A 19610-nucleotide genomic window follows, 5' to 3' on the forward strand; every position below is an offset into this window, starting at 1 on the left:
TTGTATAAAACTATTAAATAACAAATAAAGATCGGCTGTAACAAAATACTTCTTTTTCAGAAGTATTTTTTTTTTGGGAGACGTTTTATGCCATCTTTTCATTATTTCATAGTTTTATGCAGGTATATTGTGTATTTTCCAAATGTCAGACATTAATCGACGTAGGTAGTATTGTTTTAAGTATTTTTCTGATCTATAATTTAGGTAAATATTTGCAAAACTCGCCATTAAAATAATTAATATGCAAGAGATGATAATTATGTAACAGTTTAAAATAACAAACTGATCAAAGACTGATTAATACTTTGTGTAGTTCCTAAATAAAAAAAATGTTTGTTATTTAATCTTATAATGGAAAAAGTTGTATAGAACTATGTAACACAATGGTCGGTTACTTATAACAAAATAATTTTGGTTCTTAAGAGGTTTAGAATATTAACATTCAAAAAAAGGGTTTTTACACAATTTTAGACATTTATTTAGCTATGGTTAATATTCATCCCCTAAAACTATTTTCTAAAATATTGATATTCAGAGAGGAAATTTTTTCGTGTTTCGTAATGTTGTAATTCGGTTTTTCGTGCATCGTCCACTATCCTCTATACAATAAACCCTTCTTTGAAGACGTTTTATGACAACTTTTCATGATTACATTTGTTACATAGCTTTGTAAAACTATTTTGTCTATATATTAACTCACATTTATAGATGGGTCTATCGTGAATTTATTTTATTACCAGCAAAATGTCAAAACAGAGATGTCCCAGCAAAATGTCAAAACAGAGATTTGTGCAACTACCCGACGAAAAGTGTATGAAAAAGTTTGGGGTAAACAAACAATACAATAATTAACATTATGTGTAGTGGGTGGTTTGAAAATTTGATGTCTTCCCTAAACTTTTTCATACACTTTTCGTCGTGTAGTTGCACAAATCTCTGTTTTGACATTTTGCTGGGACATCAGTTAGCCGCGACCACGACCAGTGAAACTTGAGTCGAAACGTCGGTAAATAAAGGTAATAAATAAAATCGTGATAGACCCGTCTATAAATGTGAGTTAATGTTTTTTTCTATGCTAATTTTTGAAAATTTGAAAACTATGTCTTATGGGATGTAGTGCGCAGATGACCAAACCGATTTGACAAACACTTGGGGTTGACAATCCCGACTTATAATGATAAGTAAATGGTCAATGTACCATCTACCTTGAACATTATAAGTCGGGATTGTAAACCCCAAGTGTATGTCAAGTCGGTTTGATCATCTACGCAGTGCTTAAGACACATGTTTTTAATATTGTTGATTTTAATTGGTGTTAATTTTCTTGAAATAAAGCTTTTTATGTCTGATTTCATAAGTTTTTTTCATTACCGTCCAATGATAAAATTACCATCTCGGCCGATTTCATTACCAGCGCGTAGTTCATTACCAGTAGCCTTATAAAATGAAAAGTAATAATTTTACAAAGGTGCCTTTAGCAGAAAAGTGTTAATAAATGAATCCACACATTGACGAAACCCAAAAGATTACCATTTAAAAGAAAAATTACAAATCGAGAGAATATCACCGATTTGCACGAAATGAGAGAACGACCCTATTGCGCCCCACCCGCCCGTTCAGCTACCCGCCCGTTCAGCTACCCGCCCGTTCAGCTACCCGCCCGTACAGCTACCCATCTGGACATTACAGCTGGCCTGTATATGCAGGCACCAGAAGCCCAGAAGGCACCAGAATACAGGTAACGACGTCAGGTACCTGTCAACCATACCGGTAGGTACAGCAAATGCCTACAAGTTGGATATACCGACTACAGAAGCCCCAACTAATACAAGAAGCTGCGAAGCGAGGCGTCCCGACCGAGGGTCTGACCGTGGAGGAGATCCGAAAAGGCCTAGCAACCATCCTGAAAGAAGAAAACATGGCAGAAGACAAAGCCAAGGTAATAACTAAGTTAATAAAAGAGTGGAACCTGTCATTTAGGACCACAGACAACGCCGTTGAATTCATCGAGAGACTGGAGGAACTCATTAACGCCAGTAACGTCGGGAAGGAAGACATACTGCCCGCTATACCACGCATCCTGCAAGGCAGAGTACTATTATGGTACAGAAACAACACAGAAACCTTGACCAATTGGGATCAATTCCTAAAGGTATTTAAACAGTATTACTACCCACCCAACTACGAAGAAGATTTAATGGCCTCCTGGCATCATAGCAAGGAAACAGAGGGTCCGAGAAAAATTCACCGACTATGTCACAGACATACAGACGCTAGTACGCAGGTACGGGAACCTTGACCAATCAGAAACTTTACACTGCATTCACGAGAACATGCTGTATAACTACAAGCTATACATCAAAAAATAAGACTACAAGACCCTACCGGAACTATTAAAGCTAGGAAACGAGTATGAAAATATAAGAACATCTACGGACGACACCATGTTATCACCAGGAACGTGGCGGCGAACCACCGAATACGGAAAGTGGAGAGATGAGAAAAAACCGGAACACACAAGTCACACAACCCAAGGTAGGAGCATCGGACGACACAGCGACCAGAGACCGAAACCCGAACAGCGAGACAGTACGAGCCAAACAGTGCATCCGAGATATGATCCCAAAACCAGTTGCTGGTCCTGTGGGAAGGTGGGATATTTTGCAGCCAGTGTGAAAAGCTGGGGGTGCTCAGCAGGGCCTGCTGCAAGAAAGGTCACGAAAAACTGGGAGCAGCCAACAGCCCACAACCGAGTGACAATCGCCTGTATGTAGATATACAGATAATGGAAAAACCATACCGAGGCGTCATAGACACAGGCTCTACCAACTCCTACATTAACTTAACCAACAGGTGTACAACGAATGCAAACACATCGCGTACCAAAACAAGGTAAAAACAAGAGAAATAATTCTAGCGAATGGAACCCGCACCGGCGCACCCAAGCCCACAATAACCTACTTGTTGACCTCAAAATCAATGAAGTAACGATAAAACATTGGCTGAGAGTGCCACCGGCGGCAACGGACATCATAATAGGCATGGACATCCTGAAGCGATTCGGAATGTCCATAAAATGGCCAGGAGGAGACCAAGAACCCGAAGAACACGATGACAAGAGTACACAGAAAGAACGCAAGGACCAGAGGAGGCAAAGACGAAAAAGCAACAGAAAACAAAGAGGAGACACACGAAACACAGCCAGCAAAGCAACGCCAGACGTCCACAAACTTAGACTCCGCGCAGCAGCCACCAGACCAACCACTCACAGAAGCGAAACAGGCACAATTGCAAGAAATACTACAACAACAGTTCGAGCTCTGCGGAAAAAACCCAAAAGGGAACACCTGGGTACAACATAAAATAAAACTAAAACACACAGAACCTGTAAAACAAAGATACTATCCGAGAAACCCGAAACAACAAGAAATTATTAACGCCGCCAAAGAACAAGAATGGTATGAGAACAAGTGGAAGCAAACAAACAACCACCCCGACAACAAACGGGAAATTGTACACGAAACCGAAGGACGCACGAATTGGGGGAACCACAAACGGCGACACAGAATGGAAGTTATGCGTGCCAAATACAGAAAGGCAACATATAATACAACAAAACTATGACACACCGAGTGCAGGCCATTTAGGCATAGAAAAGACCACAAAACGCATCGCACAGAGATATTACTGGCCCGGAGTACAATAAGATGTAAAAGACTACATAAAAAAATGCGATGCATGCCAGAAGCATAAACCGTCACAGCAAAAACAACCAGGCTTCATGCACATTAAATAGGGATCCCTTTGTTCCCCATAAACTTATTGTTTCGAATTTCGATAGTTAGAAATTGATATCCATATAATTTATGGACATAAACATCAAAAGTCATAATTTTTGTTAAGTATAACGTTTCATAGTTCTAATGTTAAACATCTATAATATTAAACGCTATAATCACAAAAGTTATAAAATTGATGAGTATAACATTCAAAGGTATATCAATAATTATTCAGAAATATTTTAAGGCATATATTTTATCAGACTAATGGTCGTTAATCATATCGTTTTAATGTCATCCCTTTGTTTCCCAAAAACTTATTGTTTTGAATTTCGATAGTCAGAAAATATCTCCTCTAATATTCAAATATTTAGGAGCTATAATAGTAAACATTATGACTTTCAATAATTAAGCTTCAGTACCGTTATTTGAAGCCTATTTAATATTTGAGAGAGCGTTACTGTTGACAGATGACGTAGCGGTTCACAATTGGCTGACACCTACCATCATACCCCACCTTCAAGTTACGTTTGCAGTTTTAATCCCCTCCATCGACCACCAGGGACCGTGGCTCGATGCCACGGAGCTTGCCTTCATTGGCGTTCTCATAGTCTAATAAAACATGGTCTTCCATTCCCAGAGTGACACGGGCCTACGTCACAACAACATGGCCGCTATATATAGCGCTATCGCATATTATCATATAGCGCTGTCGCATGATGACGTAAGCCCGTGTCAGTTAGGTGACCTAGAAAAGACGGGAATGGAGTACCAGGCGGAGTATATTATTATACCATGGGCGTTCTGTTTGTCGGAACGTTCGGTTCACTACAAAAAATTCTTAGAAATCCTTAGATTCTTAGAATTTTTTGTAAGTACTAATTAAAGTTTTCTTTAAAAACGATGTTACCGTTCGATGTTTGATATAAAGGATTTGACGGACAGCTCGTGTTCGTCAACGTATTTGGAATAGCTGACACCTGATCGATTCACATCGCGAGTGCAGCGCAGCCGTCGCGTAAGTAAGCGATTTTTATTTTAGTTAAGTGTCTTGAGAGAACGGAGGTCTTCTTATAAAACACCGATGAGGAGGTATTTACTTTATTTGGATTGTAACGGTTTACCGTTATTTCCAATTAAAATTCTACAAAATAAGAAATAAACTTAAACCTAAATATAACTATAAACTACTATAATACACATTTCATACTTATTATCTAAAAAAATATACACAAAAACCTTGAAAACTAATATATACAAAATAAATCTACGAACAAACAGAATTGACGACTGCATTTGCTATTAGGTAAAACTAGATGCGAATACAAAGGACTACGTCACCCGGCTCGCGATAAGCGATGTGAACCGGCCAGCTAATGAGACACATACGCGTCCGAGACATTGCTACCACGGCTTTGACAGCGAGAGGTCAAATCGACTAAATTCAAAGATACAATTTTACAGTCATGATGTGACAAATTTTTAATATGGTGTAAAATTTATTCTAATATTAAATGTGTTAAGTTCCAGTATTTCCCCAAATAGGGTGAGTGTTTTGAATATTTTGTAGTTTTAAGAGAAAGGTAACTTTCATAGTGTGATATTTCATAAGATTTCAAGAATAAATTATAATTATTTTGTGTGCGTTATGTTAAACTTATGGCATTCAGTTGGTAGTGATTAGAAATGTGATTTGTGTTTACCCGAATATTTGTTAATTAATATGTCGGTAGTCGCGAAAATGACCCTACTCTCCTACCCGCCAATTCAAATGATGAAAAAGTATAAATGTAACTTACCATGAGATGGAAGGGGCATTCTCGCTTTGGCGCTTGAACCGGTAACATTGAGTAGGAAGGCTTACTGCTTGTTAAGTTAAGAATGTCGAAAGTGTTGAAGTAGGAACTTAGAGTAAAATAAAGGCAATTGATTGTACGAAGGACTTTGATTCATCACAAGTCAGAAGTGGTAACACGGCGCCCATAAAAGGACCAGAACGTGTGAGTACCTAGTATATCTACATATACATATTTTATATACATACATATTTGATATACTTACTCTGACGTTATGGTAGTAAGTTTTAAGTTGTGTAATGCTTATAATCTCAAAACCTGATTAATAATATGCAGATACGCGATCATAGTCAAGTTGAAGTAACGAAGTAGACTTGTTTTGTTACGTAATTTATAACTCTGCGGGTAACTTTTTACAAGAGTCATATTACGATTATGTACAGTGCAGTTACTACTGCACTGTACATAAGATGTTATTTTTATTTTTGTGTAGTATCAATGTTTAGCGAAGTTGAATACAATGGATACGATTTGGATAAATATTTAATGAATCCGTTAGCAATTACAAAACAAACAAGTACTGTACGTGTACCATTAAAGGCAAGTACGTTTATTGTCGTTAAAGGAACAATTTTATTTAACTGATTTTAAATTTTAGTGGTTTTAAATTTTAATATGCCCATATTGTGAAGAGACATGCAGAAGTTCTCGGTTGTTATGCAGATCTAGTTGAAATACGTACTGTCGTTAAATGAAAGTGTTTACATACATGTGCATCCTATATTTGAGTTTCGAATACTGAACCTAATCTATTAAATAGTAGGTATATTTAGTATGAGCTAAATGATCCAATAGCAAGTCATGCTTGATAACCGCCTCTGGTTAGTTTTGAAATGAATGAAGAGTGTCTTAAGTGATTACTATGTACCTTAAGTGCCGTGTAACGACAATTACGTGGTTTGGTAACAACAATTAAACTTTCAATATTGATTTGGCTATTATGTATGTGTACCATGTAGGTAATATAACCGGGTCTAATGTTTAGTTACCTATGTAGGTGGGTAAAAGTATAGTTAGCATGTAGTTAGTCACCAATGTCACCATGTAGGTGTACTATAGTCAGACTCTAATGGTTCTAGATATCATGTAGGTGGTATCATATAACCGGGTCTAATGTTTATTTACCTATGTATGTAGGTAAAAGTGTAGTTAGCATGTAGTTAGTCACCATGTATGTGGTGTACTATAGTCAGACATTAATGGTTCTAGATAACATGTAGGTGGTATCATATAACCGGGTCTAATGTTTAGTTACCTATGTATGTAGGTAAAAGTGTAGTTAGTCACCATGTATGTGGTGTACTATAGTCCGACATTAATGGTTCTAGATATCATGTAGGTGGTATCATATAACCGGGTCTAATGTTTAGTTATATATGTAGGTGGGTAAAGGTGTAGTTAGCATGTAGTTAGTCACCATGTATGTGGTGTACTAATAGTCAGACTCTTAGGGTTCTAGATATCATGTAGGTGGTATCATATAACCGGGTCTAATGTTTACAGCCATGTAGATGTGCTGTTTATGAGTGCGGCCATGTAGTGCGCTGCTAGAGTCTACAGCCATGTAGATGTGCTGTTTGTGAGTGTAGCCATGTAGTGTGCTACCAGAGAAGTCTAATACGAGTTTGAGTGAAATACGAGTTGGAGTCAAATACGAGTTTGAGTCTTATACGATTTTGAGTCTAATACGATTTTGAGTCTAATACGATTTTGAGTCTAATACGATTTTGAGTCTAATACGAGTTTGAGTCTAATACGAGTTTGAGTCTAATACGAGTTTGAGTCTAATACGAGTTTGAGTCTAATACGAGTTTGAGTCTAATACGATTTTGAGTCTAATACGATTTTGAGTCTAATACGATTTTGAGTCTAATACGATTTTGAGTCTAATACGACTTTGAGTCTAATACGACTTTGAGTCTAATACGATTTTGAGTCTAATACGATTTTGAGTCTAATACGATTTTGAGTCTAATACGATTTTGAGTCTAATACGATTTTGAGGTTCATACGGTTTTGAGTTTAATACGATTTTGAGTTTAATTAATACGATTTTGAGTTTAATTAATACGATTTTGAGTTTAATTAATACGATTTTGAGTTTAATTAATACGATTTTGAGTTTAATTAATACGATTTTGAGTTTAATTAATACGATTTTGAGTTTAATTAATACGATTTTGAGTTTAATTAATACGATTTTGAGTTTAATTAATACGATTTTGAGTTTAATACGATTTTGAGTTTAATACGATTTTGAGTTTAATACGATTTTGAGTTTAATACGATTTTGAGTTTAATACGATTTTGAGTTTAATACGATTTTGAGTTTAATACGATTTTGAGTTTAATAAGATTTTGAGTTTAATACGATTTTGAGTTTAATACGATTTTGAGTTTAATACGATTTTGAGTTTAATACGATTTTGAGTTTAATACGATTTTGAGTTTAATACGATTTTGAGTTTAATACGATTTTGAGTTTAATACGATTTTGAGTTTAATACGATTTTGAGTTTAATACGATTTTGAGTTTGAGCTTAATACGATTTTGAGTTTGAGCTTAATACGATTTTGAGGTTGAGTTTAATACGATTTTGAGTTTAATACGATTTTGAGTTTAATACGATTTTGAGTTTAATACGATTTTGAGTTTAATACGATTTTGAGTTTAATACGATTTTGAGTTTAATACGATTTTGAGTTTAATACGATTTTGAGTTTAATACGATTTTGAGTTTAATACGATTTTGAGTTTAATACGATTTTGAGTTTAATACGATTTTGAGTTTAATACGATTTTGAGTTTAATACGATTTTGAGTTTGAGCTTAATACGATTTTGAGTTTGAGCTTAATACGATTTTGAGGTTGAGCTTAATACGATTTTGAGGTTGAGCTTAATACGATTTTGAGGTTGAGCTTAATACGATTTTGAGGTTGAGCTTAATACGATTTTGAGGTTGAGCTTAATACGATTGTGAGGTTGAGCTTAATACGATTGTGAGTTTGAGCTTAATACGATTTTGAGTTTGAGCTTAATACGATTTTGAGTTTGAGCTTAATACGATTTTGAGTTTGAGCTTAATACGATTTTGAGTTTGAGCTTAATACGATTTTGAGTTTGAGCTTAATACGATTTTGAGTTTGAGCTTAATACGATTTTGAGTTTGAGCTTAATACGATTTTGAGTTTGAGCTTAATACGATTTTGAGTTTGAGCTTAATACGATTTTGAGTTTGAGCTTAATACGATTTTGAGTTTGAGCTTAATACGAGTTTGAGTTTAATACGAGTATATAGTACGAATTGTCTGAATAGTCTAGAGCTGTTTATGAATGTGGCCATGTAGTGCGCTGCTAGAGTCTACAGCCATGTAGGTGTGCTGTTTATGAGTGCGGCCATGTAGTGTGCTGCCAGAGATCTTAAAGAGTTTAAAAATTTAAAGAGTTTATCTTGAGTTTAAAGAGTTAAAGAGTTATTATTATTATGTCGTATGGCTTTATTCCTGAATACACATTTAATTTACAATTTTTATAAGTATACAGAAAGAAAATATTTACAATTTAATATCTAAATTGAGTAGCCAATCCCTTGCACCCGGTGTGAGTGCTAACAAGTCCTGCATGCTTCCGGTAAATCGCCTTATAGGACATTCTCCTATGATGTGAGGGATTGTTTGAGTTGGCTCCCCACAATCACAGGCTGGTGTCGACGAGATTCCCCATCTGTGAAGATTCTGGTTACATCGTCCTACTCCCGTGCGGATGCGGTTTATAGTAACCCAGATCTTGCGGTGGTCTTTGAAGCCAGTCGGCAATTCAGTGGGGTCTATATTGGAGTCACCGTCCTGCGCTTGCCACTGCTTTCTCCACTCCGCATATACATTGAATGGCTCATGGCCCTGTACCTGGTGATCAGACCAAATAGGTTTGCGAGATAGCAGGCGCGCCTGTGGTAGATGGTTTAGCGTCTCTCTAATCGGTAAACCATGCGTAGTTGCTTTGTCCCACTCCCGCGCAGCAGCCTGAGTTCTCCTGATGTCCGGAGGGGCAATGTGTGATAACACGGGGAGCCACCTGGTGGGAGTAGGAAGCAAACTGCCAGATATCGTTCGCATCACTCGGTTCAGCTGAACGTCCACCTTGCTGGTGTGCGCGCTTTTATACCACACTGGTGCGCAGTATTCCGCTGGAGAATACACAAGAGCCATAGAAGATGTTCGCAGCACGTCAGCTCGAGCACCCCACGAAGTTCCGGCCAGTTTGTTTATAAGGTTCACCCGGGTCTTTACCTTTTGGGCTAGATTTTCCATGTGTGCCCTATATGTTAGTGACCGATCCAACGTGACCCCTAGATATTTTGGATTAGGATTGTGGCGGATTTTTTGACCGCAGAAAGTAACATCCACCTCCCTATTTGCCAGGCTGTTCGTTAGATGGAAAGCGGTAACCTCTGTTTTTGAAGGATTCGGGTGGAGTCTCCATTTGGTGTAGTACTGATGTAAGGCGTCAAGGTCCCGCGTGAGCACAGCTTCGCCAGTCTCAAAACTCCTAGTCTGGATTGTGAGCGCAATATCATCAGCGTATAGAAATTTGTGACATTGAGTGGGAGGCATGTCGCTGGTATATATATTAAATAGGAGGGGAGCCAGAACTGAACCTTGCGGAAGTCCATTCTTCAGTTGCTTGTATTTGCTGGCTGTGTCGCCCAACAGCACGGTAATCTTTCGTGGCCCCATCATGTTCCCCAGGAGACGGAGGATTTTCGCAGACGGAATTATCTTTCCTACCTTGTGGATCAATCCGCTTATCCAAACAGTGTCATACGCTGCACTTAAATCCACGAAAGCCGCCAGGGTTTTCTGTCCTCGTTGAAATCCGGCTTCAATATGGCTGCTTAGTGCTAGAACCTGGTCGCAGCAGCTTCTACCGGCGCGAAACCCTGCCTGCTCAGCGGGAATGTGTTTGTCAACAACATCTTTCATTCTGTTGTACAGTAAGCGCTCCAGTAATTTAAACGTGACACTTAGCAGTGATATAGGCCTGAAATTTGCCGGATCGTCAGGAGTTTTTCCGGGCTTTAGTATGGCTATGACCTTGGACTTCATAAAAACGGCGGGTAGTATGCCAGTTTCAAAGATGTTGTTGAAGAAGTCTGTTAACCATCGCACTGCTCGCTTGCCTAGATGGGTAAGGAACTCTGGGTACATATCATCCAACCCAGCAGCTTTCCCGCATTTAACATACTTCAAGGACTGGCAGACCTCGTCCGCGCTGAAAGGTGAGTCAAAAGCCACACATCGATTTTGAGAACCGAGTAAGGCTTTGTTTTCGCGTCTGATGTTTTTAGCGAAGGCTTTGTCGATATGCGCGCTCTTTGTGATGTTTTTGAGGCGTTCCGCGATGTTGTCAGGATGTACAGTAGGCGGTCTAGTGTCAGCTGGTGCTCCACCACCCAGTTTTCGCAGTAGAGCCCAGCTTTTTCTGCTCGAGTGCGTAAAGTTCATACCTTCGACGCTGTTCATCCACTTCTGTCGACGGGCCTCCCCTAGGGCAGCCAGGAGTTTATTGGCAGTGGAGGCTTCGTTATTCTTGAGGTAGGCTTGATACATTACTTCGGTTTCCGAAGACCAACCAGGGATATATTCTTTTCTAAAGCCTCTAGGTATGCATCTTTTGGCCGCACCTATTGCTATGCCGCAGAATCTATCATAGTTTGATGCTTCTGGTTTGAGCCATCTTATATTTGCATCCATTTGGTGTTTGTATGCTTCCCAGTCGGCTTTCATCATATTCCAGCGCGGCTTCGGCAACGAGTTAACAATCGGGACCTCCAATCCTATCTTTACAAGAGCGGGCCGGTGCTGGCTACGGGGAAAATCATTTAGGATAACTCTGCTGATAGGTAATATGTTTCCATGCTCATCCTCAGAGGCAAAACAAAGATCTGGATTAGTGTCGCGCTGCCACCGTGCCGATCGGAAAGATCCTTGCTGTTTGGCGTCAAATATAAGATGAAGGTTTTCTTCTATACACCACTTATTTAGAATCTCACCGTTGGGATTGCTGGATGTGTATCCCCAGGCGGAGTGTCGGCTATTGAAATCCCCTAAGAAGATCGCTGGGTGGGGGTAAGTCTTAAAGGGGGGATTTGAGAAAACATTGTTAGGGGGTTTGTAGGCTGATGTCACAGAGATGTTGGATATTTTTAAAGTAATGACCTCCAAGTTATTATGGGCGGACACTTCAATTATTTGTGCACTTGTGATAGTGGATCTGACGTAAACAGCTGAACCATAGATAGGTGAAAGGGTATAGGCTACTAAGTTAAAACCCGGGATGTTCCCACGGTTGTCAAATTTACTTATATTATCTATATGATGTTCCTGGACGGTTATCACGTCAACATGGTTATCATGAGCAAGTCGCGCAAGGTAGTCGCATTTAGATTGTGACATGCCTTCAATGTTAATTTGCAGTATAAGGACGGAAGGTCCTAAACTTTTTGTCGATGAGCCCACTAAGGGGCAAACTATTGAGCGCATTGTATTTTATCTTGAGAGTATCGAACACAGGAATAGCTGGGAGGCTCAGAGGGAGCAGATCCAGCTTGCCAGGAACAGTCGGAATCTTTTAGCCGTCTTCAGGGTGAAGCCGTTGCCCGGGGTGGACCGCGAGGAGGTAGATTCTGACCAATTACCACCCCAGTTAAAGAGTTTATTTTGGGTTTAAAGAGTTTATTTTGAGTTTAAAGAGTTTATTTTCAGTTTAAAGAGTTTATTTTGAGTTTAAAGAGTTTATTTTGAGTTTAAAGAGTTTATTTTGAGTTTAAAGAGTTTATTTTGAGTTTAAAGAGTTTATTTTGAGTTTAAAGAGTTTCTTTTGAGTTTAAAGAGTTTCTTTTGAGTTTAAAGAGTTTATTTTGAGATTAAAGAGTTTATTTTGAGATTAAAGAGTTTATTTTGAGTTTAAAGAGTTTATTTTGAGTTTAAAGAGTTTATTTTGAGTTTAAAGAGTTTATTTTGAGTTTAAAGAGTTTATTTTGAGTTTAAAGAGTTTATTTTGAGTTTAAAGAGTTTATTTTGAGTTTAAAGAGTTTATTTTGAGTTTAAAGAGTTTATTTTGAGTTTAAAGAGTTTATTTTGAGTTTAAAGAGTTTATTATGAGTTTAAAGAGTTTATTATGAGTTTAAAGAGTTTATTATGAGTTTAAAGAGTTTATTATGAGTTTAAAGAGTTTATTATGAGTTTAAATAAGTGTAGGGTGAGAAGAAAGTTTAACAACCAATCATGCAGCGCACTGAAATTTAATTACAGGGTAAAATGGATTCCAATATTGACACCCCGAGATCACCTAGACTGCCGTCACGAGCAAGACTGATGCAGAGTCGCGGTAGACGCTGGAGGTTAGCGACGGTGAATCTACCACAGAGGACGCTGTGGACTGCGACAGCCGAGCGTGAGAACAGCCTGAATACAGATGTCGTCACCACAGCAGGCGCTGACGACGAGGGCCTCTCTCAGATGACCCGCACGAAGAAGGACCGCGGGAGTCAAGGCGACGCTCAAGAAGGACCTACAGTAGAGGACGTCATCAAGCATGTAACTAGTATTGTAATTTGAAAAAAAAAATGTTTGATTTCAGAGAGAAAATATTAGATAATTGCAACTGTTAATTACAAACCTGATTAAGCCATTAATGTAATTACGTAGCTTCCCCAAAACATTATACCCATAAACAGTTCTTACATTTACCATAAAAGGACTAAAAATTTGATTATTGATGTCAGTTATTATGGCTCATACTGTGGTAGTTGTCTCTTTCTTCTTATTCTGATATATCAGGCTAAATTGTATTGCTCGTGCCATGTTTGTTATAAGTATGTTACAGTACTAAAATCAATGCAATGAAATTTGGGCTTATTCTATAAGTACGTGCCGATAATAATGTCTGTAATCCTGCGTGTAATAAGCTAAAATAACTAATCGTATGGGGTTGACAGTGTGGACGATGTATTTCGTGAACGTTAACATGATCAGTAGTATAAGTAGGTATTTAAATAGGTATCCCTTTTTATGTAATAGTAATACTAGTCTGAAGAATAAATACCGTTTACATCTGCAATACCGGATACCATGAGTAAATTAAATAATTTGAAGTTTACCTCTACTAGAGTTGCTGTAATTCTTTGTATTATTTTATTGTATTCTGGTGTACAATGAAGAGTATTGGTATTGTATAAACAGACTAGTCTAACTATAATAGGATTGAAAAGGCATCGGGCAACACGGCCGAGTGTGATATTATTGTTGATCGTGCACCGGAGGTAGCACGCAGTCGGATGGCCGAGTGTGATATTTCATAAGATTTCAAGAATAAATTATAATTATTTTGTGTGCGTTATGTTAAACTTATGGCATTCAGTTGGTAGTGATTAGAAATGTGATTTGTGTTTACCCGAATATTTGTTAATTAATATGTCGGTAGTCGCGAAAATGACCCTACTCTCCTACCCGCCAATTCAAATGATGAAAAAGTATAAATGTAACTTACCATGAGATGGAAGGGGCATTCTCGCTTTGGCGCTTGAACCGGTAACATTGAGTAGGAAGGCTTACTGCTTGTTAAGTTAAGAATGTCGAAAGTGTTGAAGTAGGAACTTAGAGTAAAATAAAGGCAATTGATTGTACGAAGGACTTTGATTCATCACAATAGTAGTAAATTAAGGAATCATTTTCTTCTTGCCATCACATTTTCATTTAGTTCTTTCTGGGTACATTTGGCTATCACTATCCGCTTATTAACTGTAATTTTCCTATAAAAATAACGCAGGAAATAACAAGCTTCTCGAACCTTCTGGAAATATGAGTCTACCCACTTTATAAAAATCTTGTAGATTATAATCAAAGTTAGGCTTAATTCTAATTTAAATGTATAAAATTACATGCCAAATTGTAGTTGACATGCATTAATAAAGCTTTTAGTTGTAGAAGTACATTTAGTAAATTTAACTTCACTTTCTTCTTTGTTTTAAATTTAAAATGATGATTCTACTTGTGACTGCCACATCATTGATCACCATTTAATTCTTTGGGGTTCACTACACCAGCCTACTTTCTCATTAGCGCATTAATTTGGCCTAAAATCCGGATGTCGCAGTCACTTGTACAAAATTGGACTTTTCTTGAAATGGCCATTTTTACCGGAATTCCAGGGACCAAGTCTGGGGTTGGAGTCGGAACCTACCAACCTGAATTCGCATGCTCCGCTTCGTTCCGGAAGGTTCCCGTGCTGGATCCGGAACCCCTTTTTTTGAAGACGGCCGCCTCCAAGTTCGACGTTCTGCGACGTAGTGCAGGGAAGTGACCCCTATCAAGGACTCGTTTCACCACTGTTAATTGCCAGCTCAGAAAAGATCCACGACCTTGTCTTTCCTTTAGTTTTTTTATTTTTTTTAAATTATATTTCGTAAAATTTACTCTGGTTAGTTTTCTTTCGTCTCATTTTGCAATCTACCTACTTTATGCGACGCTAAACGTCACATTGGCGCCCATACTGGTTATTTCTGAGCTGTGCATTATTGAAGCAAGTCCTTGGCCTTTTTCTCCTCTTGGTTTTCATTGGTGTTGGTGGCTTTCTAATATTAGCACTTGTAACTCATCTAGTTTTTAAGTCTGATTTGAGCAGTTGTTTGGTACGTGGTTGTCAGTTTCTCACTTCATATAGTTATAACAAAATTCTTGTTTAAAAAAAAAAAAAAAAAACACTACACTTCACTTATTCCGATTTAAAATAATTTTAAAATTCTATCGTATCTCACATTCCACTTACTTAGCAACTAAACCTAACTGCTTTTTAATCAATTGTAATCAAAACACACACCTTTTACGTTAAGATTTAAACATGTCGTACCCAATTAAATATTTGTCACTACAAAAAGCTGAGCTTGAATATGAGGTGATCCTTAGAGGTGGTTCAACTGGTTCGGTGCAGGACCTCCGAAGCCAGATAGTAAAATTGGCCATACCTCCTGAGGACATTTTGGAATCACATTTAGAGCCTGCGGTTGACCTTGATGCTGTTAAAGATAGTCTAACAAAATCCCAAACGATGCTAGCATCCCTCAAATCTAAATTTGATAAGACCCTGTTCTTGCGTACCGAAAATCTACTACACCACATATATCACAGATTAAGGCGTATCTCAAACGTTAGTGCCACGTTAGTTGACCAGCACAAAAATTATTGCACTACCTTTAACAACCAATACAAAGAAATTACGACGTTGAGGCCGGCATCAACCTCAAATGCAAATGCAGTCTCAGTTTTGGAACCTGAAGCTACGGCGGTACTCCACTGTGATCGTAACCTGACTTCTGACTTGGCAAAACTAAAGTACTCTGGAAAAGCCTGCGTTTTTTCTTTCATTCAAAGAGTTGAAGAATTCGTAGAGGTTAGGAATATATCAAAGGATCGTGTATTGAAGTTTGCCTACGAGATTTTCACTGATGACGCATTACATTGGTTCCGTTGCAATAAAGAAAGTTTTCAAAGCTGGGACGATGTCGTCGTCCTATTAAAAAAAGACTTTAGTCCAAAGAATTACGACTATCGCCTGACTAATGAAATAAAATATCGTACGCAAGGGGAACAAGAAAACATTTCTATTTACTTGTCTATTATGCATGGCATGTTTTCGCGATTGGTTAAACCGTTGTCTGAGGAAGAAAAACTCGAAATTATCTTACATAACATCCGGCCATGTTATGCCAGCACCCTAGCCGCTTCACCTGAGATCAAGGACCTAAAGACATTAAAAACCCTTTGCACAAACTATGAGGACATTCAGTCACGCTTATCCTTGTTTCATGAACCACCTAGGGTGACTTCTGAGACTCTAGCCCCAGAATTTGCCTACACTAAATATCATAAAAATAATATCTACTACACAAATAAAAACTACCAAAATACAAATTCAAATGAAAAACAGAAAAACTACTATAATCAAAACAAATATCCTAACTACTCGAGCTCTTACAACTACAACAAATCTAAAACTACAGAGGAAAAGCCTACTACTACTAATGCTGTACAAGCGACAGCAAACAGTACAAAAAATGTCAACACTGCTAGTAACTCGCGTAAGTACTGTCCTAGGTGTCGCACTGATACACACTCTTTGAAAGAATGCAAACAGCCACACTTCCCTATCTGTTTTAAATGTGGTAATAAAGGTGTACGCTATCCTGATTGTAAATCCTGTAATCCTAAAGATGCAAAAAACTAAATTCAGTGGATTGTAGTGTACATAATCTTTCTAAAAAATCTAGTGGAAACTTTAGTGATTCAGAGTGGAAATCTTGGCTCAACTTCATATCTAAATTTTTCACTTGCTATTCAGTCACTGCAATCCACGATTCAGATAATATACATAACAGACCGTATGTCTCAGTTCAGATTAATGGTAAAACTATCCATGGTTTGTTAGATACGGGTAGTGGTTATACAATTCTAGGTAATAACTATCATAAAGTTTTCTTGGATGCGGGTTTCAAGCTCAACAGTACGGATACGATAAATTTATTCGCAGCTGGCAGGCATAGACTAAACAATATTGGTATGATCAATCTGCCTGTCTCGTTCTTAGATCAAACCCACATCTTGAAGGCCTACGTCGTACCAGAAGTCGAAAACTCCTTGATATTAGGCATGGACTTCTGGAGAATTTTCGAATTGTTTCCTAAAAAACTAGATTCCGTAATTTTACCTAGGGATGTTGATAAATTAGCCTCTCTATCACTAGACCCTCAACCTACACACTTATGTGACTATGATCATCTTTCGCCTGAGCAAAAAGTTACGGCTGATCATATCACTGCGCAGTTTCGTAACATTTCATATGAAGAACGTGGTCTAGGCCGCACTTCTCTAATTGCTCAAAATATAGATACCGGTAATGCTGTTCCTGTTCGACAAAGATACTACAGAATGTCTCCTGAAAAACAAAGAATACTAAACACTCAGCTTGATGAAATGTTGCGTGAAAACGTGGTAGAACCTTGCGAGAGCCCTTGGTCGTCCCCTGTTCTGTTGACACCTAAAAAAAATGGCGAAATGAGATTCTGCTTAGATAGCCGTAAATTGAATGCAGTTACCATCAAGGATGCTTACAGTATTCCATACATTTCTGAGATACTCGACAATCTGCGTGACGCTAAATATCTCTCTAGTTTAGACTTGTCCAAGAGTTTTTGGCAAATTCCTATTAAAGATGAAGACCGGTGTAAAACGGCGTTTTATATTCCTTCGCGTGGTACCTTTCAGTTTGTTTCTATGCCCTTTGGCTTAACCAATGCTCCAGCGACGCAACAACGACTGGTTGATATGTTGTTCTATGGGCCTGATTTTGAGCATAAAGTCTTTGTCTACATCGACGACATTATCATTGTCTCATCGACCTTTGAAGAACATATCTCCCTATTAGTTAGAGTTCTAGAGAAACTTAAAATGGCAAACTTAACCATTGGTTACCAAAAGTGTCAATTCTTCAGAAATAGACTGAGTTATTTAGGATATGTAGTAGATGGAAATTGTCACGTAAATATTCCTAGCCCGGCTGTGGGCTTTCCCAGAGGAAACTCACGGACAATTAAAGTTACTAAATTAAATAAAAACTAAATCTTACCAAAAGCTCAAGCAGGTGCTAAACTTATTTCCATCAACTATTCAGGGCAATAAAGGACATGAATGAAAGTTAGTTTTTGTGACACATCATTTATTACTAATTCGAACACGGGCAGTTATTCTACATGTAAATCATTAAGCTAGCATAAGCACCTTATTTTAATAATGTCAGACGACAGAGCTGGGTCGTGCCAGAAATGGTTCTAAAATGATTTACAAGTAGACCTATCTAAATTTGTTAGTCCCTAAATTATCATTTGCCATCACATATGATTCTACTAAATTCTTTAACTTTAAATTTGGAAAATGCTTCTAGGATGGAAGGAAAGCGTACACCAACCTCATAACACTGTTCCACCAGTTCAAGCCTGACGTGTCATCCTCCGCCGTGCCGGAGCCGATTTGCAGCAGCGGGAATCTGACCCGACACCGCAGAGCAACACCGAAGGACTAAGGTCTCAGTTTGAAAGTGATGTCATCTCCATCCAGCAGAAGAGCGAAATTCTTATGGCGAACTGCTCACCCGACACACTTGAAGTTTTAGGAATATGGACAGACTTCCATACTCTGATATGCGAACTGATTTCACATACGTAGTAACATAAAAGCGAAAAACCCCAATCAGCAGCTGGAAATTCCTAGAGTGGACTCATCTCACAGCTCTGATATTCCCTCCCACCAACATTGTTTTACCAGCAGATGTTTGTGGCAAAATAACAACAGCATGAGCTCCCTAGCTCATGGATGCAGCGGCTACTGCATAACCAAGCCTCTGATCGATGCTACCAGAGCATGATGTACTTCGCTTCACAGTTCTATGTATAAAAGATGCCCATTCAGGGCGAAAACCAGCCAGGAAATGATCTCAAACCATTCTGTCCCTGGGATGACACAATCAAAATAACAGTAACTAATGAAATTCATGGAATAATTTTATATGCAAGTATAACCCAAAGAAATAAATCATATTCAATTATTTGAATATATTTCAACCTATTTTGTATTTATAAATTAAGTTTTTGATTTAAATATTTATTAATATTATTCCATAAATTTAGGATTTAATTTGAAGTAGCAACACCATCAGCTTCAATTTGTTTCCTATTGGCAGAGTGCCTGTCATGTATATTGTTGCTACATCAAAGACTTCCTTGCCATAGAACAAAACTACACTATATTCGAGACAATCCTAAAAACGTTAAACTGAGCTAACCATACAAAGTGCCGTGTCACAATACCCCTCTCCCCGCTGTTGCGTTTTACCAAGGGTAAAACGCTCGCTGTCCTCAGCG

The 19610-nt window shown here is 38.1% G+C and overlaps 1 protein-coding gene across 1 annotated transcript; it reads left to right on the forward strand.

The window, feature by feature from the left end:
- Window positions 1-15351: 15351 nt before the first annotated feature.
- Window positions 15352-17891, forward strand: LOC134805927 (uncharacterized). Its single transcript, XM_063779117.1, has one exon. It carries the CDS (start codon window positions 15539-15541, stop codon window positions 16919-16921), a length of 1383 nt encoding a protein of 460 aa, XP_063635187.1. The 5' UTR covers window positions 15352-15538; the 3' UTR covers window positions 16922-17891.
- Window positions 17892-19610: the final 1719 nt, after the last annotated feature.

Source organism: Cydia splendana, unplaced genomic scaffold, assembly GCF_910591565.1.
Source record: "Cydia splendana unplaced genomic scaffold, ilCydSple1.2 scaffold_81_ctg1, whole genome shotgun sequence".
Lineage (NCBI taxonomy): Eukaryota > Metazoa > Arthropoda > Insecta > Lepidoptera > Tortricidae > Cydia > Cydia splendana.